This window comes from Rousettus aegyptiacus, unplaced genomic scaffold, assembly GCF_014176215.1.
Source record: "Rousettus aegyptiacus isolate mRouAeg1 unplaced genomic scaffold, mRouAeg1.p scaffold_m13_p_3, whole genome shotgun sequence".
Lineage (NCBI taxonomy): Eukaryota > Metazoa > Chordata > Mammalia > Chiroptera > Pteropodidae > Rousettus > Rousettus aegyptiacus.
In genome coordinates this window covers 154,574,585-154,595,719 of record NW_023416306.1, presented here as the reverse complement: position 1 = coordinate 154,595,719, position 21,135 = coordinate 154,574,585, and the positions used below count along the sequence as shown (strand labels likewise).

Below are 21,135 nucleotides of genomic sequence, written 5' to 3'. Positions count from 1 at the left end.
AGTTTATCCTAGTAAACTGTAGTAGTTTTGACATTTAAAATTCTATTTGCTAAAGTATCAGATCGGATGGAAGAAATCATTAAATTGTATTCTCCTCTCACTTATTCCAACCTACACTATACAAACCTCCAAGACTCTAGGGAACACTGGACGGTTCATTTGCTTTAAGTTTGCCTGCATTTCCTTTTAAATTCACACTGGTGAAGCTGAATGAGGGATTTCCACAAGATCAGTATCTAATCCCGACATGCCCAAATGACATAAATACATGTTTTAAACTTAACTTAAATATTTACTCTTAGGTTTCACTTAGTATTTTTAAGCAATTATAAAGCAAAAAGGGCAAATAGTTTTCAAGTAAGTGCTTTTATTTTTCTCTGACATTTCACAGTCAATTTCTACAAAACTTCATACTTCCTCAAGAGAATTCACATTTGGTAAATAAATCTCTACCCTAGAATTCATAGCTGGAAAACACTTCAATATATGCACGAGAGTTACTTTTCCGCTGAAGGAATAAGAGTAAAGTCAGACAATACCATAATCGATAAAAAGCAATGAGAGTGTAATAAATTACAATGTCATTAAACTCTATTCCCATAATCAATTCAATCAGTAGCTTTTTCTAGATGTGTTTCAATACAGCCAGCAAAATCTGCCAAAAGTTCTCTTAATGATTTGAGCTAAGTATGGCTTCTCACTTTCAGAAAACAGAGCTCTGCCACAGTACATCACACCAGATCAAATCATGCATTACTAAGACCACTGCTACTCACAGCCTTGTGCAACCAATGAAGATCTTTCTGGTCAACTCAAAGTTTCCTCCATTTGTCGAACTGGCTTTCGGCCCCAAATGTCTGCTGGCTTCCATGAATTTTCCAAGATTTGGCTTCTCTACTTGGCTTCACCTGCTTACAGCTCCACTAGGGAAGGAACACCCATGCTTAGAGCCTTGAGAGAATTTCAGCACTAAGTCATAAGATCAAAGAAGAGCTGGGGGTGGTGCTGTTTCTCCCTGCCACTCAGCAGTGAGGATCGGTGATGGCTTTCATCATCTTTTACTGTGACAGGAAGGGAAATGCAAACCTTAATCTAGGAAGAAGAGTCCAAGAGGCATATAGCTCCACAGAGGGTTTTTCCAATGGAATAAATCTGGTTCTCAGCATGTTTATATTTTTGACACTCAGTAAGACTCATGACTGGTGCCCAGGCTGTTCTGAACGCACCTGTCTCTATGGCTTTGCTGCCAAACATATTCTGCCAAAAAGGAAGCTTCCTAGCATGGTGCACAGAGCAGAGCTGCTGTAGTACCACACAAATTCAGGGGAGGCAAAGGGAGTGGGCCAAGAGACAATTATTCAAAGGAGCTGAGTCTGCTTAAAGACACATTTGCTCTAATTTTGAAACTCAGAAAGCAAATAGCAGGTCCTAATTCTGCACTGATCAGGAGAGTCTAGAGATTTTACCAAGTTGTTTATTTCTAAATTAGTCATATCTAACTCATACATGTTTGAGACCAAAGTGTAGGCGATCTGAAGCTATTTTAGAGTTACAGCTACCTATGAACATGAGCTTCTGGCCTTGGTAAAATGTCAAGATTTTCCTTGCAGAAAAGAAGCTGGTCATCCAGAACTTCTTATTCAGGTTTTCAAGAGGATGAAAATTTTAAATAAGAGGAAAAAATGTTTTAAACTTTACTCCTTAGAAATCTAGTTTACCTTTACGATGAAGTTGAAAGAATGTTTATTATCTGTAAATTCTCATCACACCCTCCATTCCTAGATGAGCTTTACATAACCAACACCACACCTCTGGATTTGCTGCCAACATCCAACACACAGAAGACTCTGCTCCACGATCACTCCACGTCACTGTGTGACACGTGACACATGAAAACTCTGGATGTGAAAATTGGTAAGAATGTTTTCCAATTTTTGTGGGTGTATATTTCATAATCGCAGGATGATTTTAATTCCAAGTCTATCCAGTTTAATAATCACTTCTTCTTTTATGGAAACAAAAGAAAAAAATAAAGGTGGCAGCAGAGGGTTAATTTACACTACACTCTCAGGAACCATGAAGACTATCTTTAATATTTTCACACACAAAACAGGTTGCATTGTTTCAAAAGAAGAGAGGAAGAGAGCAAAAACCAAATTACCAGAACCTTCCAGCTCCTGACCAAGAGATGTAGGCCATATCTACTTTGAGACTCTAAGTCAAAAATGCAATTCATCAACTGTAATTCCAGATGGTACTGAGCCTATTCCATACTTTAAAAGTCTGAAGTTATTTCATCTACCAGTTTAAGTAAAAAGAAACCTGGCTCGTGATGAAAGTGTAAGAGTTAAATGGTACTACCTTTTCCCCTTGACTTTAAGGAAACAAAGCTCTAAGTGATTAAGGCCTCATCTGTGCCTAAAAGGCAGGATGCCCTAAGGAGTGCAAACACAGCTCCTCTTATTTTTCTCTGTGACTGAAATATTCAAGGGAAGATCTGTGAAGGGATCCGTGTCACCTACTTCCTGGTTTGACAGGCATCACTCTATTCGCTCATCAATGTCACTGCACCTTGATCACAGTGAGTGGGATGGTGAAAGGTGACAGCTAGAAGGGCCCCACACAATCATCTCTCCTGTTTTGCCCCACGATCCTGCTAAGTGCCTGCAGGATAAGGAAGAGGGACTCAAGGACATCCTGAATCTAAGGTCCTCAGGGGAACAGAGACACATGTAAACTGTGCACAGACCACAGGTTAAGACAGCAGCCAGGTACTGGCATGTGGCTTCATAACTGAACTGCTGAAGTTTGAATTTAGAAGGAAAACCTCTTATGTAAGCTTTGGGAAACAGGAGTAAGATAACAGCAAAAAGAATTAAAAAAGAACCACTCAAGTAACAGGAAAATATGCCTTCTGTGCTATATGTCTGGGGGATCAGAGAATGCTTCTAAGTCACTGCCAGTGTGACCAGAGCCTGATGCTAATGATGCCTGCAGCTTGGCCCAGGCCTGCGGAGCCCGGCTCTTGGTGGCCTCTATGAACAGCTGGGTCTGCTCCTTTAGCTGATCTAGCTCCACCTGAGTTGCCTGGTTCTGACGAATCAATTCCTTGGTTTTCAAAGTGATCTCCAGCAAGCCAGACTTGTGTAGGACCACCAGGGTATTCTGAAAGCGCCTATGCTTGCTCTGCCGCTGCTCTGAGAAGAGATCTGGGCTGCAGCAGAGGTGCTCTGCTGCCCATAAAGGTGAGCTATAATTAGCTGACAGTGGCGAAAGGGGGGAGTTGCTCTCTAACCCATGCAGGGTACTGTCTGATGCGCAGACAGGACTGGCGGGGGAAGCAAAGGTCAGACTGGGAGCTTTAGCCACATGGCTGCTGGACACTGGCTGAAGAGTCTGTGGACTTCCGCCTGCCACCAGCGAGGGCACACCCTGCAGAGCAGAGTCCTCGGCAAGCTTGGTGCTGGGGGGTGCTGGAGTTGGGGGACTAGACGGCACGGTACCAGTCTTGGTCGGCTCATTGGCAGACAAGCCTGGCCCAAGTCTCTCGGTACAGATTTTCTTCTGCATTCCATTTTCTCCTCTTTCTTTTGGACTGAGAGAAAGGCTCCTTTTGCCTGGGTGTGGGGCTATTTTGGTGTAAGAATTCAGAATGGGCAAGTAGTTCCTGGAGTCTGACTTTTTCTCGCCAGCGTGACATGGGCTGACAGGAGATGGTACAGGTGGATGAAGGAACAGGAGCTGTGGCTGTGCCGAGATCACTTCAAAGGAGGGCTGAACAGTCCATGACTGGAGCTGGGATGAGCTGTTGCCCTGAAAGAGAAGGAAAAAAGCAGCATAGTACTCATAACCTGCTGAAAGGACAGATGCTCAAAGCTTCTGTCAAGGGGCAGAGATATTTATAACAATTTCAAGCACAGAGCTTCTCTCACATATAGGGTAGCCATTCTCAAAAATGTGAATGGAGTGGCTTGAAAATCCATTTGGGTATGCTCGCGCTCTCTCTCTCTCTCTCTCTCTCTCTCTCTCTCTCACACACACTCTCACACACACACATGCACGAGGGCACACACACTTTTACCTTCCCTAAAGGAAAACTGGAGGAAATATCTATTTTTATTCAAGTGCTATCTCTCAGAAAAAGAAATTGTAGGTAGGTAAAGTAATGACATAGTTAAGGTCACAACTAGGGCAATAAAAATATGGATTAGTACAATTTCATGGCATCAGTTAAGATGTACTAATCTCAAGACTACAAATGTGACTTTACACCAAAGTCTATCTGAAAACAACTTTTGATTAAAAAGTTATGTATCATCAGGAGTCCATGAATAGGAAACTGAGGTGTAGAAAGTTGAAATAACTTGCTTTAAGTCAACAAATTACTAAGTGTTAGAGCTGGGATTCCATCCTCTGACTCTAAGTCATCCTAACCATTCTGCTATATTGCCTTTGTTATATTACTCTTCAATTATACATTTTTTATTTTTTAATTAAAGTACTGATTCAGATGGAAATCTAATAAAGAAGGACATGGCTACCCATTTCCAATATTTAAAAGCCAGCCGGTTCCAACCTGGCCCAAACATATGAGTATTGAGGATAGGCAGAGAGAGGGCCAGGCAGATGTTCGTCTTCTTGGTGGGATTCATTGGATTTGGCTGAAGCAAGCTACCTTCCCACATGTGCATACCATTTTGCATACATTTTAGCTCCCTGGATGCCTGGTTAAGAAGTCTGGGTCAGCTACAGTTCATCTCCTGTGAAAGGGTAGGACGAGCCGGAGAGTCCATTCTGGAGCCCTCTTGGTGTTCAAATATACTCTGGGATGTATATAAGCAAGCAATGAGAAGCCTAGCAACCACACTTCCCTGTCAGAGGAGATCCAAAATCAGGGGTCTTTCCAAGTGGAGATGGCTTAGTCCAGCTCAATCAGAAGCAAAATGTCAGGCTATCCCCCTATCCAGTCATGCCCTAAGGGTGAACCCAGGAGACAAACAGATCCAGAAAATATCTAATTCACTGCTTTCCTAAGATGATTTCACTAGATTCTTCCTAATGTTGCTGTTAAGCCCATTGCAGTAATAGATACTTAGCTTACTTGTTCTAATTATTAGATTTTACAATATATTATTCATATTGAAATCATCTGAAGGAATATGGGATAGATAAGACTTTAGACTCGGATAGGGTCTCAGAATCATTTCACAAAAGCCTTCATGTTGAAGATGAGGAAACTGAATTCCATGGTGGTTAAGTAATTGTGTGAAAAATCACAGTTGAGTGGCAGAATTGGAATCAGACTCTCAAAAGAAAAATACCTAAAACCAAGCAGCAATAATCAAGACATTACACAATATGCAGATATATATCATTATTTTAATTTAGGAATGTGCTAGATGTTAGCATGAGTGAAAAAATAAAACGAAATTCCTAGACTACTCCATCAAGTCAGGCTGTCCCCTAGCCTCCCCGGCTCCTGATGAAGCCCTAAAGCCTTCCCAGCAGGTCTCTGTCCTGAAGAATGAAGCTCTGCTGGAAAAGCCTACTCACTCCTCAATCGTGGGCTGTTCTCAGCCTTTTGGAGCTGCCAGCCTTGCCTACAACAAAGAAAGTATAAACACAGATGCACAAGGAAGAGTGACAAGGGAGCCAGAGAGGAAGGCAGGGAAAAAAAGAGCCAGGAGAAAGGAAGCCCTCAGAGGCATCGCAGTGCTGGTGGGGCCCGGACAAGCTCATTTGGGCTCCATTATGTCTTTATTCTCTCTCTTCCTTTTGACAAGCAGAGCTGTGCTTCCCGCTGAGATGTGATTTGCTAAGCAAAAATTTTTGAATTCTTTTTCCAAACTCTCCAGGCTGCCTTGTGGAAAATCAGTTTGTATTCCTCAAAAATAACTAGGTAATATGACTAAGTTCTGTTTCAAATACAGGGATTTAGCTTAGATTTTCATCTAATTAAATCTGTTCTTTCACGTCTAGACAATAACCACGTATTATGCAAAGTTATGTAATAAAGCCTGAAATAGGGTATTTTTCAACTCCACAGCAATGCTGTGTGGACTCTGCTGGGACAGCCATACTTAAACTAAATTGGTGCTTTCTCACTAATGACATGGCTTTGGAGATTACTAAGAAAATGCTCAGGATGTACCATGAGAAACGTGGAGACTACCTCAACTTCTGAAACAAATAAATGCATCCCATATTTCTAAATTCCCAGGGCATTTAAAATTAAAGAGATTCTTCTATTTCTACCCTAAATTCTGCCATGTATTATAATGCACTACAAGTTATGACATTTCTGCTTGGTTCCTTTATACGTGACTAAAGAATTCCAGGGTCCCTTTGGATAAACAATGGATACAAAACAAGGGACACAAAAGCTGTCTTATTGTTTGGAAAACGAGAACACATGTCACAACTCTCGCTGTCCTTTTTAAAACACTGTCTGTAGTAGAAAGGAAACATCTCCCCAGGACAGAAGTACATACCGGTGTGGTTCTAATGGTCTGCTTCTAAAATCTCTCCAGGGCAGGGAGGGGGAACCCCTTACACAGGAAGCTCAGGAACGTTAAATGGCAACGGCATCAGGAGATATCAGTTCTCCTCACCTGTTTGACCAGCACGTTCTTCATGACCACCATGGGGGACAGTGTAGGGAAGGCACTGCTTGCAGTCTTGTAGTTCTGCCTCGGCCTCTCTTCCCGGCTCCAGCCTAAGGCGCTCAGCATGTCCTCGGACTCCATCTGCTCTGCCGAGCTCAGACATTCCGAGCTCCCATCTGGTGGGCAAAAGAATGGTCAGTGCACTCAGGCTCTAGGCTAGGGGCTCTTAAGCAGGGCAGCCATTACCCTTCAAAACTGAATGAGACATACGTGAGATGGGTTTTTGTGAATTTTTCTGAGGTCTTTAGCTTTCACTGGATTCTCAGTAGGATCCAGAGGTATCATTCCCACCCCTAATGATTAAGAATCACTGCCCTAGGACTTCCTTTCTAACTCTCTTACAGACAGAAGCCTGCATCTATTTGGTTCACGTGAAAGTAAATCATCACCAATCTATAAGAGAAATGTGTTGAAGGCTTCAAAATCAGTTCATTACTTTCAAGAATCTGTTGCTGTAAAGGAAGGGGAGTGTGTATGTGACCTGGGGCAGGGTTATGACCGTTAACAGACTCTGGGCACTATAAGATACAATTGTAATAAAAACACCACCAATCTGTAAACCTCAACTTACATCCATGCTGAAATTAAAACAGCTTCATCCTAAGTTTTCTAATTGTAAATTCTGGATAAGTTCATCAAAGGTGAATTTTAAATGTGTCCATTTTTGTTATTCCTTCCATCTGGGTAAGGACTTACTTTGCTGGTGTCCTAAATGAATGTGCTGTGTGCCTATTGGGGATCCTGCACAATGGGTGACAGACTCTCTCCAAGGCAAAGCAAATAAGGTTGCCCTATGTGAAATTCATACAAAAAGGACTTTATTAGCTACCTGCTGGAGCATACCCTGCTACTGAGGAGTCTGGGGACATCCTAAATGTTCATCAAGAATCTCAGAGTAATCTGGATGAGGCAGACTGGAATGTGACTTTAAATAAACAAGTACAACTGTCAACACTTGTACTTAAATGAGAATCTCCAGTGATGCTTTTTAGAAATTACAGATGTTGGGGTCCTCCCCTCAATTTACCGAACTCATTTACCTGGTGCCCAGGCAGACATACTTTCACAAAGTACCACAAGTAATCCAAATGTGCACCTCTAGTTAAGAACCATTAGGCCAGAAACAAAGACTACAGGAGCAAAGTGCATACCTAGACCTGGATCTTGGTTTCTGAATGCTGTCCTGCACAAGAAGGAAACCAGGGATCCTTGGATTCTAAGTCTTTGGCAGAGAAGGCACATGATGAACCTGGACATCCTATTGTCCCACAAAGCAAGGAGGTACTCAAACACAAATGGGGATATGTCAGAAAGACACAGGAGCTATCTAGAAGGGACTCCCATTGGCCATACCTGAGACAATTTGAGTATCAAAAAGAATAATGGATTGATAAACTGAGTTACAAAAGAATTCCATGTATCCACAATGATACTCAAAAAAAGGGGTGGAGGAGGGAAAGTGCTTCTTTACAGAAGAATGTCAACTAATAACATGTACAAGGAATAATGGAATTAGATCACCATTTTTAAACCACAAATGCAGTAATTGATTAAGGCAAGAATCACCAATGGATGCTAAAACCACTAGTCAAGTTTGTTGGGAAATATGACAGTCACACAGTCTCAAAGATTGGTCCCATAAATTGTTTATAATTACAAAGAGAAAAGGGTATATTTACAATAAAGAAATCTGGTATATACTTACTATCTTAACCAAGTGATCAACCAGAGCATCAAGAACAAGACAAACTCAGGAGTCTCCTTATGTGTGCGATAAAGCTATACCATCAAAAATGTAAAATTATAGTTAAAAAAAAGGTTTACCTTGATTCCAATAACAGGAAAGCTACCAAAAATCCAGTGTGTGGGACCTTCTACAAAACAGGCTTAATTCATTCAAAGATGATGTCAAAGAAAAAAAAGAAAATGACAGAAAAGGAAAGATGAGGGAGCTGTTTTAGACTAAATACAACTAAAGAGATAGGTAACTGGAATAATAAATTGGGCATTTACGAAATCACTGGTACCTGGCTTAGACATAAGGAGTTTGATGAGTTTTAATACTGCCTTACGTCTGGACAGCACAATACTTCTTAAAGCACTTCTACACAGAGAATAAAGAAATGATGAGAAACAATATCCAGGCTTTGGGATACACTACAAAACAATTGTCCCGACAAAGCTGAAGTTGTTGGAAGAAGTACCAAAATGTCAACAGTATTAGGAATAATAGATGGTGGGATTATGGATGTTTATTTTCTTCTTTGCATATTTCTAAATTTCTAAGTTTCTATAATGAACACCTATGTTACCTTTGTGATATAAAAAACAAACATGATGTTAAGAGAAAAAACAAAGACATTAGGCCTGCGATGTTTCCCAAACCTATCTGATAATGAACCACCAGAGACACTTAAAAGAAAATAAAGCCCACATTCCAGGCCCTCATCCCTGACCCTCAATGTCACAATCTCCAGGAGAGGGGTCTGGTGAGTAGTATTTTAAACAAATGCCTCAAATAAGCCTTATGATGAGGCAAGCCTGGGAAACAATGCCAACAGAGAGATAAGAAAAACTCCAAGGGCTACACTTCAGTCTTCCTTTCCCTAGATTGTCCTTATTCTAATTCCTTTGTTGGTAGGTGCTCTGTTTCTCTCTGAGCAACAGTCTATTTATAATTTGGCTTCTCACACAGCATGTTTACAGAGAGAAAATACACCGATCTAAGGATGAGGCAATTCTAGCGTTCCTGACAGTTGCATTTCTCACTACAAGTTAACAAAATCAACAGGGTGGATTGATTAGTTTCTGTGAGGCTGGATAACAAATCTTCCTCTATGGGTGGGCTCCCGTCCCAGGATGCTGACCTGGCTAGAATCCCCTGGCATCACTCCACTGCATTCCCTGGGCCAGAATGTTGACACTAGAGCCATAGTCAAGGCACTACCCCAAGACCTAGAAATTAAAAAAAGAGCCTCAGCACAAATGCAGCCAGCTCTTTCAGGTAAAGTTTCAGACAAATTCATCTGAAAGTTTGGAATTGGGCCAGGGTGCTCATAGTCCAAATGTAAAATGCACAGATGCTAGGATGGGTTGAAGAGGGGAAATGCTTTTAAACACAGCAAAATTACTTTTTTAGCAAAAAGTTATCCTAACAAATTACATACTTCTGTTGTTTAATTTGTTACATGGTAACTACATGGTAACAACATACAGAATTTTTTTCCCTGCAATGTAACTATTCCTATGAAAAAGGAGCTAAGACAACAGAATTATGAGTATATGAAATTTTTCCCAGTAATCATTTGCAAGTCAGAAATGTAAGATTTAAAGTTGAGAGTCAGACTTGAAAAAAAAGAATGTCAAATCATTCCTTCAGAACTAATCCCATGATGACTCTGATGAATGTCTTGCCTTATGGCATCAGAATTACCATTTTAAAAGATCAGATAGTTATTCTGTGAAAGTTTCCTATCCTTATTGCACAGATGAATTTTAGGGAGGATCTTTTTCAGGCAAATCAATCATTTCAATGTAGAAAGAAAAAGGTGTTTTTAACCTGAAAATCCAGAGTCCTTATCTGACTCGGCAGCTGCCATGCCGAGTTGACGAGTCACTTTTTTCATCTCTGTGCCTTTGCCTAGTTTGGCCGAGAGTCTTCTTGGGCTCTCTCTGGATGGGTTTTTCCTCTCCATGTTTTACTGGGCTGGAAGTGGATTCACCAGTACTCTTTTCATCTGGATCGTCCTGTGAAAAACAATTACATAAGAAGTCATTGCCTGGGGAGCTGAAACAGGTGATCTAAATAGTGAGTAAAGTAAGGGCAAAGAACACTGGCCTCGCCCACTTCCTCTGCATCTTCTCAGAGGTCTCACCTGAAAAGATTTCAAGTTTACTGAACAGTGTGTTTCCGCCCAAAAGAAGTTTTGCTGTCCTTTCTGTGCCCTCTAATCCCATTACAAATTCAAAGCACACAAACCACATTCAGTGGAGGCTTTGTAAATGGCTCACAAAGGCACATTTGATTAGGTTTCTGGAATGGGTAACTCACCCTGCTCCCCGAAGGAGAGGAGAGGGAATGCCCACCTCGGCCAAGGCTTGCTTTCCCAGGATATATTTGCAGGCTCCTGACTTATTGCCATCTCCTATTGTGTGGTTTCTCAAATAAACTTTTCACTTCTTTGAATGAAGTACTGAATGGAGTAAAAACAACTCTTTATATATGCAAGCTACTTTTTGGCTTAAAAAGCATTTTTATGCACAAATAAGATCATATTTAATAGTGTTTTGCTTCTATAAAAACCCATAACATTATTGCTGTTTCAATCTCATTTGAGCCTCATAACATCCTCCTCTGTTGCTATCCCATAGAGGAAGTGGAGGCTCAGATAAGTTACATTCAGTCACTTAAAAATACTTATCAAGTGCCCACTGTGAACCAGGCATTGGGCTAGGAACTTACAGTCTAGAGAGAGGGACAGACATTAATCAAATGATTACACAATTAATTACTGTTTTGACAACAGCTATGAAGGGGAGAACTAATAGTCTGGGGGGAGAAGGAAGGGAAGGTTTTCCTGAGGAAATGACACATAACTGGGATCTGGAGGATGAGCCAGTTAGTGAGAGTAAACCAGGGGAAGGGGGCTGCGGTGAGGGGTGGAAATGTGAAGGCTCTAAGGGAGCCTGACACATTCAAAGAGCTGAAAGGCCAGGGAGGCCAGAGCACAGTGCAGAGTAGAAGGTCATGCCCTGATGCTAGAAGGGTTGGTGAGGGCCAGGCAGGCAGTGCCTTTACAACTCAAGATGTAAAGCCTTTGGATGTTAAGAGCAATGGGAAGTCATGGAAAGGTTTTAACAACCAGAGCAGGGATTCAAAATAAAATTAAATAGAAGACAAAGATGCTATGAGCATCCCCAAGCAACCTTCCTGTTCATCCTTTTGCGTACAGTAGATGTGGGTAAAGTGGATTAAAGGGAACACATGCTGATCTGAACAAGACTGAATTTTAAGCACAATTCCAAGTAAAAACTATTTTGTACCATGTCGAACTCATTTAAGGAAACTGGTTTCCCATTCAATCCATGTCAAACCAAGCACTCTGTTGACAGGTACAGGTTTAATCCGATGTGCATAAAAGATAAACAATGGCACTGTCTCGTCTTGTATAGCACTATGCAAAAGCAACATCTCCCTACTGGATGGCCATGAAGTTTGACAGCATGGACAATGCAGTTTGAAAAATGGACTAAAATGTAAAAGTGTATCTCTAATTAAATCAGGATTCTTTTGTATGAAACCTAACAAATGTGCACGGTTTCATTTCCCCGATAAAATACTGTCTGGAAGTGAATGGGAGGCTTCTTCAAAACGGAAGTAGATATAGCTAGTGGATGGGCAATCAGACTTATTCAAGTCTGACCCCGCTGTGACTTAGATTAGGAAGGCAGCTAATTAAGAATTTGACAGTTTCATATTATCTTATTAAATATGGATTTTGTTTTACATGTATTTCAGATAAAGCATCCCAATTTAGTCTTCTACAATCCTTGTGATGAGACAGGTCTTGTTGCAGTTGTTAAAGTGTAGTCGATGGAGCTACAAAATATACACAAGATTTTAATCTGGCCCATCAAGAATATGCAGGACAACATTAATTGTATAATCAAAATACTGAAACACTGACAAATTGGTTAAAAGGAGAATGGATGCCAAAATTTTATATCCTGGGGAATTGGTGGCAGTCGGAAATAAAGAACACATAATGTACTTAAGAACAGTAAGTTAACTACTTTTGATGGGAGAGTGACTAAAAATATGAAAGCCTCTGTCCTAAGTAAAGTTCTCTATAAGCAGCAGGAAGCCTTAGTGTCCCAGGACGTTAAAGTGGGATGGAGAATGAAGGAGGGCTATATCCACCTTAATCTCTTCTCTGAAGAGAGGCCGTTCCTTTCCGGAAGTGATGCTGAGGACACCAATTAGCCGGTGAACAAGAGACCCACTCATACACTGCACCAGATGAAGCTCTCAACAGAAGAGAAGAGTGATGGTATTTACCACAGGTGTACTTAAACCCAGGGCCACGCAAATGGCAAAGTCTGAAAAACTCAAGGTTTTTATCCTTCTTGGTATTATTTTGTAATAAAGCTTGATGCTCATAACTAGGGGTTGAAAATGGGTTACCAAGCTCTTACCGCTGTACCATCTCTACTTCCTGGCACAGACTAGAAACCACTAACGCTGCTTTACAAACATATCAGATCGTCAGGTGCCTGATTCTGCATTAAAAAGCCTCCAACTTAAGTTCCCCAAACAGTCAGAATTAACCCTAACTGGACCTTTTATGACTGCATCTGTAACAATGTCCAAAAATTCTAAGAGAAAATACACATTAAAACTTATAAAGTGAATATAAATAGAGGTTTATATAAACATGTATAAAATTCTAACAAGTGCTCCACAGTACTTGGCTCTTCTACTTTTGTACTTCTTAGAATCTAATTATTTGTCTCTTCAACCTCGAGTTGTTTTTTTTTCATCTTTGCAACCTCAGCACCCAACAATGTGAGGTACTCAAAAGAATTATAAATTCCTACAATCTTCTGTCCTGCTGAATCTCGCTGACAGCCCTAGCAGTTCAGCTGTCATTTAAATACCTGCACAGCTTGAAGGCCAACATTCTGTATTTCCAAACACCATGGTCACCACAAGAACTAACTTTCAGGTCTGGTCTCCTGCAGCAAGCAGAGATCTCATCTACCCCTTATTCTAAGATAAAACCTCAGGGATAAATCCACCAGCCAAATTAAAGGTTGGTCTAATCCACAATCAATCTGTGTGATGATTTAGGCTTATGATATAAAGGAGACCCAAGGTTTACAAAGAAAGGATCTGAAATGCTGGTCTCAGATCTCTCCCTTTTATAGATACTTGGCAACTTTCCTGAGAGCTCAAGTTCCCTTTAAAAGTGTCACGTGTATAACACGCATGCATGGACAAAGGTGTGAGGAGAAAGCCCAAATAGAAGCTTAAACACAATAAAGAGGCATGCCATAAAAAATCAAGACCCTTTTCATCAATCAACTAACATGAACTATTATTAAACATATTAAAAAATTAAAACCTCATCCCCCAGAAAACCATGAGTAAACCCAGTTAGAATGATGAAAACATTACTAGGTTTTCTCTAAAGTCATTTTCTCTTGGTCTGCATATTTGGAGATACCATTCCAGGGAACGTCTCTGTATTTTTACAGAGAACACCCCACCACCACCACCACCACCACCACTCTACTTAAATCTTTAATATTCTTCTCCTTCACATCCATTTCCATTTTTCAACTTGGCTGCAAATTCATGTCAAAGATCCTGAACCGCGATTCCACACAATGTCTCTGGAACCAGGTAGGACTCACTTCGCTCTCCTTTTCCAAAGAGGAGATAAGATTAGAGAAGTTCCCTCAAATTCCCTGCTTCCAGAAGGGTTCACAGAAACTGCCCACCTCCTGTTTCGCACCAGCCCACGCTGCATCTGTGCCAGACAGCAGGAGTACCCTACAGGCATCCATCAGCCTGCCAGCTCAGCAGGGCAGAACTGGGCAGACCCTAGGACTGTGCTGTGACTGGCATGCCACCAGCCTCCCAGGGCAAACACCCAGGCGATGCGTACTGCCAGAACTTGGGCAATAACAGGGAGCCTGATTACGGCTTGTGACCCGGGCCTGGATCAGAGCTTCCCCCAATCCAACACTAGCCACTAACTCCTTACTTGGCACTGCCCACCTTCTTCCCCAACTCCCCACCCCCCCGGCACCATGCCTGGCCAGCTGGCCACCCAGGGAAAACAATCAGCAAACTGGGTGACAGCAGGTCTCCGGAAAGGGCAGTACACCTGTACCCCGGGCCCAGAACAGGGCGCTATCTCCACTCTCAAAGTGGAGTCCCAGGACCCTCGCCGGGTTACTAGCTTCCGCACCCACTCACCAGCCCCAGTCCCTGTCCTTCTGCTCACGGTCCAGCAGGCCTCCAGGCTCCCCTCCCCTCCTACGCCTGGAAGCCCGGTAGGCTGTTGCCCCCAGGAGTAGACCTGGACCCTCCCGCCCTAAAGGTCTTCCCCCACTGGCTTCTCACACAAGCTCCCTCCTGATACGAAGCCTCTCCTCACCCGCGATTCCCTCTCCCACGCAGTCCCACTCTTCGCGGCCAAATCATCCAAATGGGGGGAGAAACACACATTTGGCCGTCTGTCCCCCGAAAGTCCCGGTTCTCCCTCTTCCCTACCTCGCGTCCTTCTCTCCTCTACTCCCACTTCCTTCCCTCACGCTCCTCACTCAAACGCTCTACCAGCGTGCTCAGCCCTCCCTTTCTCACCTATGGCCAGGGTCGCCGCTCCACGACCGGCCCCGCGGTTCAGGTGGCGCATGCGCGAGTCCGGCCCCGCGGCTCCATGACAACCCCCTGGTCGCCGGTATCGAGCTATCCCACCCGCCTCCCGCCCCTTTCTCCTCCCCACGCCTCCGCGGCAGCTTCCGCCAGGCACGTGACCGGCTTGGAGGACCCGGCACCATAGAGACTGCTCGCTGTTCCCCTAGAAGGGCCCTTGGAGGCGCACTCTGTTCCCGCCTCCGCCGGAAGGCGAGCCCCGCCAGCCTCTCAGAGGGCTTGGACGTCCCCAAGAGGCCCGCGCTTTCTCCGCAGACGGCGGTCGTCTCTATGGTTGCTTCCCCAAGCCTCGCCGCCATTTTGCAGGGCGGGACCTTGAATCTGGAGCGGCTGGCGCAGGGTTTCGAGGCGGAGCTTTGAGAACCTGGCTTGTAACAGACATGGCAGGAGGCGTGATTCTCCTGCGGGAGTGGGTGGAGGTTGGCCAGGGGAAACGGCTCTCTCGGTGTGTACGCCGGGACACTGTTACGGTCGGGGACCCGGACCGGACATGCTTGCTGGTACGCGAGCCCGTGGCAGCAGCGTCCGGCGTGGGAGGGCGGGCGGAGAGCTTCGCCACCGCCTGCGCCTGACGGGGGCGTGTCTGCGCCGCCCGGCGCGGCCGCTCACGTTTTCGCCACGCCTGTCGCTGCTGTCGGTTTGCGTTCCCTACTACCACCTCTAGTTCGTGCTCCACGAGGCGAGGCCGTACTCGCTATTTTTGTTGGCTGATTTCACTTGATGGGTGACTCACTTTGCCTCGTGCGACTGCCTGAGATATACTACTAGGGTTTATATGGATGCTGTTTCTAATGCCGGCTTCCGGTGAAGCGTCACTTTGAACACTTCTGGAACAGCTAAAGAATAAAAGGAGTTGGGAATCATTGAAGTTGTGCCAGTGAGGGTTACTTCTTAGGTTAGAAAATATTTCTCCACTGGTGAAAAAGGGGGCACGGGTGAATTTAAAGAGGCTGACAAGAGGAGGCATTAATGGCTACCCCTGTCAGGGTAGCCATTAATCACTAGGAGGTATTAATTAAAAAAAAAATGAAAAATTCAGTTTCTCACTCCTACTAGCCACATTTCAAAATCCTGAATAACTACATATTGCTGATGGCTGCTTTATTGGGCAGCCCAGATTACGGCACGTTGCAAGCATCGCAGGATGTTAACCCACAGTGCTGATCGAGATGGGGCAGGGAGAACTCGGGGTCTTTTGGTAATCCAAACCTTTCTAACCGCTGCTAGGTCATAGTTAATCACGTTAAGTCCTTCAAACACAGATAGTACTAATGTATTGCCAGGTATGAATGTATTTATTAGCATAAGCTCTACCAACAAATAATCGAAAACCTGCAGCATGTAAGCCTTTAGGGGATGTAGGGAGTGAAAACAATAGTGAACAATTATCAGGTGATTAAGAGCGAGGCAGCTTTACATGCATTCTCTTATGATGCCTCTATAAACATGAGGTCCGTGCTATTATCATTTTTAGTTTATAGTTGAGGGCAGGAAGTGACACTACTAAGCCTGGGATCTTGACCTTTAAGCCCTATTGCCTCTTCCTGAGGCAGAATAAGGCAGACTCTTCAAATACCTTAAAATCCGATATGGGAAATAAAGACATGCTATAATAAATAGTATGAGAATGTAATAAATGCCAGAAGATTCTGAACAAAGTCTGCTTAATAAAATCAAGGGAATAAAAACTAACATTCATCTTTTGTTGTGGGGGGGAAAGATCAGATGGAAAAGCTTTAAGGATAGATAAAAGTTGGATTTACCGTAATGGAAGTAATGAGAGCATAATGCATACCAGGCAAAAGAGAATAAATGAAGTAGGCACAAACATAAAGATTATTCTAGTCCCCTAAAGGTGCAAATAAGTCAAACTTCCCCGATTTTACCTATTTTATGAGCAAACAGCCATGCTGTATCTATAACTTAAATTTCAAAGACAAGTTTGGTAATGGAACCAAATGAATTAGACCAAGTTACTGATAGGCATGATTTTTATTGAGCTACTGTATGGTTCTGTATAATTAGATACATAGAAAAAGCACTTTATGAAAATATATTTTCATATAGCCAATGTAAAAAAATTGTTTCCTTTCTTTGTTAATTCACCGGGGGGTTTGAAATCAGCATCTCTGTTGATAGTTTCCTGGTGCCATGAATTCTTTCATCTTTGCTGTCAGCTGTTTGTTTAGGCTGAGGTTCTTATGAGGGGATTTCAGAGCACCACTTCTTGCTCTAGAGTCCTTTCCAATTTGAGTCCTCAAAAGTAGTTATGGTTCATTTTGCCTTCACCACTGCCAGCAGGGGGAGACCTGCTCCCTTGGATGCTACACTTCAGGATTTGCAAGTAGGCTTCCTTTCTTTTTTCCTGTCAGGGAGCGCCACAGTCTAGGTTGGAAACTGCACCTCCCCCAGCCTGCTTCATTAAGTTGTTGCCTGCCCTGGTCATGTCAGGATTTCAGTTTTCAGTCCTGCACAGGAAGCCATGAAGAGTTAGCCTTGTGCTGAGTTTTATTTGAAGATATTTTAAAGTATACAATGTAAATAATCTTTTAAAATATTGTAATATTTAAAGTTGAACTTAAAATTAGTTATTTTAAAATTATTTAAAAGTAATTAAAATAGTGTAATAGCGGTGAAAGTATTCAAAAGATCTAATTTCAAATCATAGCTCCTATAAATATCATTTTGTAAAAGAAGGAGCATTTCAACATCTCTGCTTACATAGACACAGGGAGGAATATGGGCCATAATCTTATATTTTAAGAATTGAATAATTTCTGCTTTATGAAAAACTCATTGCATTATTCTTATTTTTTCAGTTTTGCTGAGGACCTGTGAAAACATCACCGCAAGAATCGGCATCAGTTCTTGGACCAGCATTTGAGAACCATCTATTTTATTTTCCTGAACCTTAACTTGGCCATCTGTAAAACAGTTTCTTCTAGTCTGGATCTAGCATAATTAGTGATAGGATTTTATGAGATGATAGGTATGTGTAAGTTCCAGAGTCCCAGAGCCAGGAGTCAGTGAGAGAAGCGGAGAGTGGCTCTGACCTGTGTGTGGGCAGAGAGACCTACAGGTGCTGGGTTGGCAGAGGCAGAAGTGGGTGATAGCAGGATGTATGATCCTTTTTCCTTTAGGTGACTAGGCCCCCTAAGGTTGGTTCTAGGCACATACTCTTAGGGGATATCTGGAAGAGCAGGAACAGTAAAAGGATAACTTTCAGGTTACAGTTAGGATGTTAATATGTAGGCATAGGTTTAATTTCATGAGCAATGGAAACCCCTCCCAAATAGCTCTCCATTTTCTTGGCAATACCTGAAATTCCTTTCAGTATAATTGCTCTACATGCTAATGCTCTAGAACCAAAGACAAACTCTTTCCTAACCACTAACAGAGTGCTCACTCTGCCAGACACTGTCCTAAGTGGTTTGCGTAGATTAAACCATTTAACCCTCACAGTCCTATGAGATGTTTGTAATATCATTATTCTTGTTTTATAGAAGGGGAAACTAAAGAGGCCATGTCACTTGCTAAGGTCACTGGTGGTAGGTGGTGGAGCCAGGATTTGAATTCCAGAATCCTTACTTTAACCACCTGCTAGTCTGCCTCCGTATTAAAGTGGAAATGGTGCTACCACACCCTTTCCTGCTGTGCTGAGGCCAGTGGAGAGCCAGAAGGCACTGGGTACAAGCCTGTGTGGGAAAGGATGCCAGGAATGAGCAGAAAACGCCTTACTCTGGTCCTCTTTTTCTTTTACTCTGCATATAGTAGAATATGTGTTGTGTGTGTGTGGGGGGGGGGGGAAATATACTGATTTCAAACCATTCAGCAGCTGCCTTTTACTTGGAGGAAAGATTTTAAAAGTGTCATCTCCCCCCACTGAATAAGAAGTCTTTGATTTAAACTCACAACTTCTCTTTCTCTAGATGACCCAGAAAGCTATCCAGTTGCCTCTCTGTGTGGAACTGTATATTTGACTTATAGGTTCTCCTTGGCCTCATAGCTTGCCTTATAGACATCCTTCCCTCTGTAAACATTCTTCAGAGCCCAGCTGTGTTACCCAGCATAGGATCACCAAAAGGCAGGGAACACAGGTCACCACAGCAGAAAGCCAAATAGAGCTTGGGCTCTTTAGTAGAATCTGACACTTCAGAGATAGGAAGCTGGCTGCGCATCCCAAGATCAGGGGGTAACCTCTACACAGACGTTAATCATTACACATTGGAGTCTAGACCCCTTCAGGGCAGCGATTATATCTAATGTTTTTCTCTCTCAAAACAAATTCTCCATATGAGTGTTCAACCAGTTTGACATCAAAGAGACCCCAGCTTCATGAAAATTTTAAGTGGGCCAACACATCACTGACAGGACTCCAGAGAAGGAAGATGCCACCAATTGGGTGAGTGGTTACTTCCAGGGCTGCTGGTGCAAGGGCAGACAGGAGATCTTTTGTCAGTTCCCTGACTGCTCTCTCCCCACTCCAGGACTTTTGCACGCAACTATATGTGTCATTGCAGTGTGTCAAAAGAGTGAAGTGAATGAAGATAGTTGCTGACAGGTTTTACACTACTCTAATTTCAGTCAAGGAAACTCCAGAGCCTTGTTGCTCTGCCCACCCTGACCCACCCTAGACCACCCCAGCCGACTGCCCCCCACCAGTATTGGAGGGTCTTTACATTCAGAGCATTTGCTCAATGCCCTTGAATTCTCCTCCCTAACATTTTTATTTGGCTCCTGGCTGACTCTTTGGAATTCCATGAAGAACCTTGTAAAACCTGGTAGTCGGTAGAGATCATGGCTATAGTGGCTTTACTTGGCAGACAGATATGCCCAGGAACTTATACCAGCATGGGATAGGCAGGGCTGGGACTTTTGACAGGCTTCACTTCACAGGGCTGGCCAGCTTGTTTAAGTCAGCATCACAACAGGTTGGATAAATGGGCACCAGATGTTGGGTTGAAGCCCTGCCCAGTTGTTCATCAAAACTACCTGGTTGATTTTATTTGGATTCAGAATCTGCTTTCTCTATAACTGACTGCCTGATCCCAGATTCCAAAAGTTCAAAGTTAAATAGGAGACTGTAAAGCAAGTGATTTCAGAAGAAGACTTAAATATAATGTTTGTGGAAGTGGAGAGTGGGCAAATATTCTTTATTTTTTAAAAATTTTAGGGGGAGTCCTTTTTGAAATTCATGTGAAAAATATGAATCCTCTTAGCCTCCCAAATTTGAAGTGGTATTTAAAGTATTTAAGTTTTCTTTTTCTTAGTGTCAGAGGAGGTTTGAGACAGCCTGTATTCGTTCTCTAGTGCTTTATTGTGTTTTCAGCCTATTTCAAAGACAACAGATGTCAATACCTAAAGTGGAGTGGAGTCTTTACAAGGCAGCTCATTTGCCTAAAAAGTCTGGGAATTTACGAAGGAATTACTAAGAGCATTTACTTCAGGTATAAAAGGGTGTGGTTTATTTGCCCAGAACTTGGGTTTCTTTGAGATGCTGAGTGTCCCTTTTAAGATTTAAAAGGCTGCTTTTATCTGGTAAAATTTCATCCCAGCAGGAGTCATGGGACACGTGCATCTGGGGTCCTTATTGAATTGACAGCCACCAGCACACAGCACTCACTACATGCTTTAGGTCTCCTGCTTTGTGGACAGGGATACAGGATAACACACAGGATTTACCCACAGGGTAAATGCAAGAAAATTCAGCGGAATGTCTCAGAACTAATAGTTTAATGAAAATTTCCCTCCAGCACTTTCTGATAGGGCATGGGGATTTTCTCCATTGTCACCAGACTTCAGGAGTGATTGTGTCATCCAGGTGAAGGTGTTCTTCCCTGTCCTTTACCAGTTGTCTCTTCATGTCATATATAGCCAAGAAAGCAGATGACAGGTTCATCTCTATTACACAGGGAATTACCAACTGGTTGCCTAGCAACTCATACAGCAAAATCAAAATGGTCTCTGTTGCGGAATGTAGAGCAGTTGGCTTGCCTTCAAGAATGGCTATATTTGCATATTTCTTTT

At 42.7% G+C, this 21,135-nt stretch overlaps 1 protein-coding gene across 4 annotated transcripts; it reads right to left on the bottom strand.

Moving 5' to 3' along the window:
• Positions 1–347: 347 nt before the first annotated feature.
• On the bottom strand, positions 348–15,162 carry CIPC (CLOCK interacting pacemaker). Of its 4 annotated transcripts, none has more exons than XM_016156649.2 (4): positions 15,037–15,162; positions 10,225–10,412; positions 6,612–6,781; positions 348–3,813 (listed from the first exon to the last, which is right to left on the bottom strand). In XM_016156649.2, exons 2-4 carry the CDS (start codon positions 10,358–10,360, stop codon positions 2,920–2,922), a joined length of 1,200 nt encoding a protein of 399 aa, XP_016012135.1. In that variant the 5' UTR covers positions 10,361–10,412; positions 15,037–15,162; the 3' UTR covers positions 348–2,919. The 4 variants fall into 4 exon arrangements, with proteins under 4 accessions (XP_016012135.1, XP_016012137.1, XP_016012138.1 ...); XM_016156651.2 differs by having other exon boundaries at positions 14,947–15,054; XM_016156652.2 differs by lacking the exon at positions 15,037–15,162 and adding an exon at positions 14,831–14,940.
• Positions 15,163–21,135: the final 5,973 nt, after the last annotated feature.

Coding starts and splice junctions, on each gene's coding strand:
- CIPC (XM_016156649.2), bottom strand. CDS start 10,360: ATGGAGAGGAAAAACCCATCCAGAGAGAGCCCAAGAAGACTCTCGGCC. Junction 6,782..10,224: donor TAAGGACTCTGGATTTTCAG/GTTAAAAACACC, acceptor TTTGCCCACCAG/ATGGGAGCTCGGAATGTCTG. Junction 3,814..6,611: donor AGAACGTGCTGGTCAAACAG/GTGAGGAGAACT, acceptor CTTCTCTTTCAG/GGCAACAGCTCATCCCAGCT.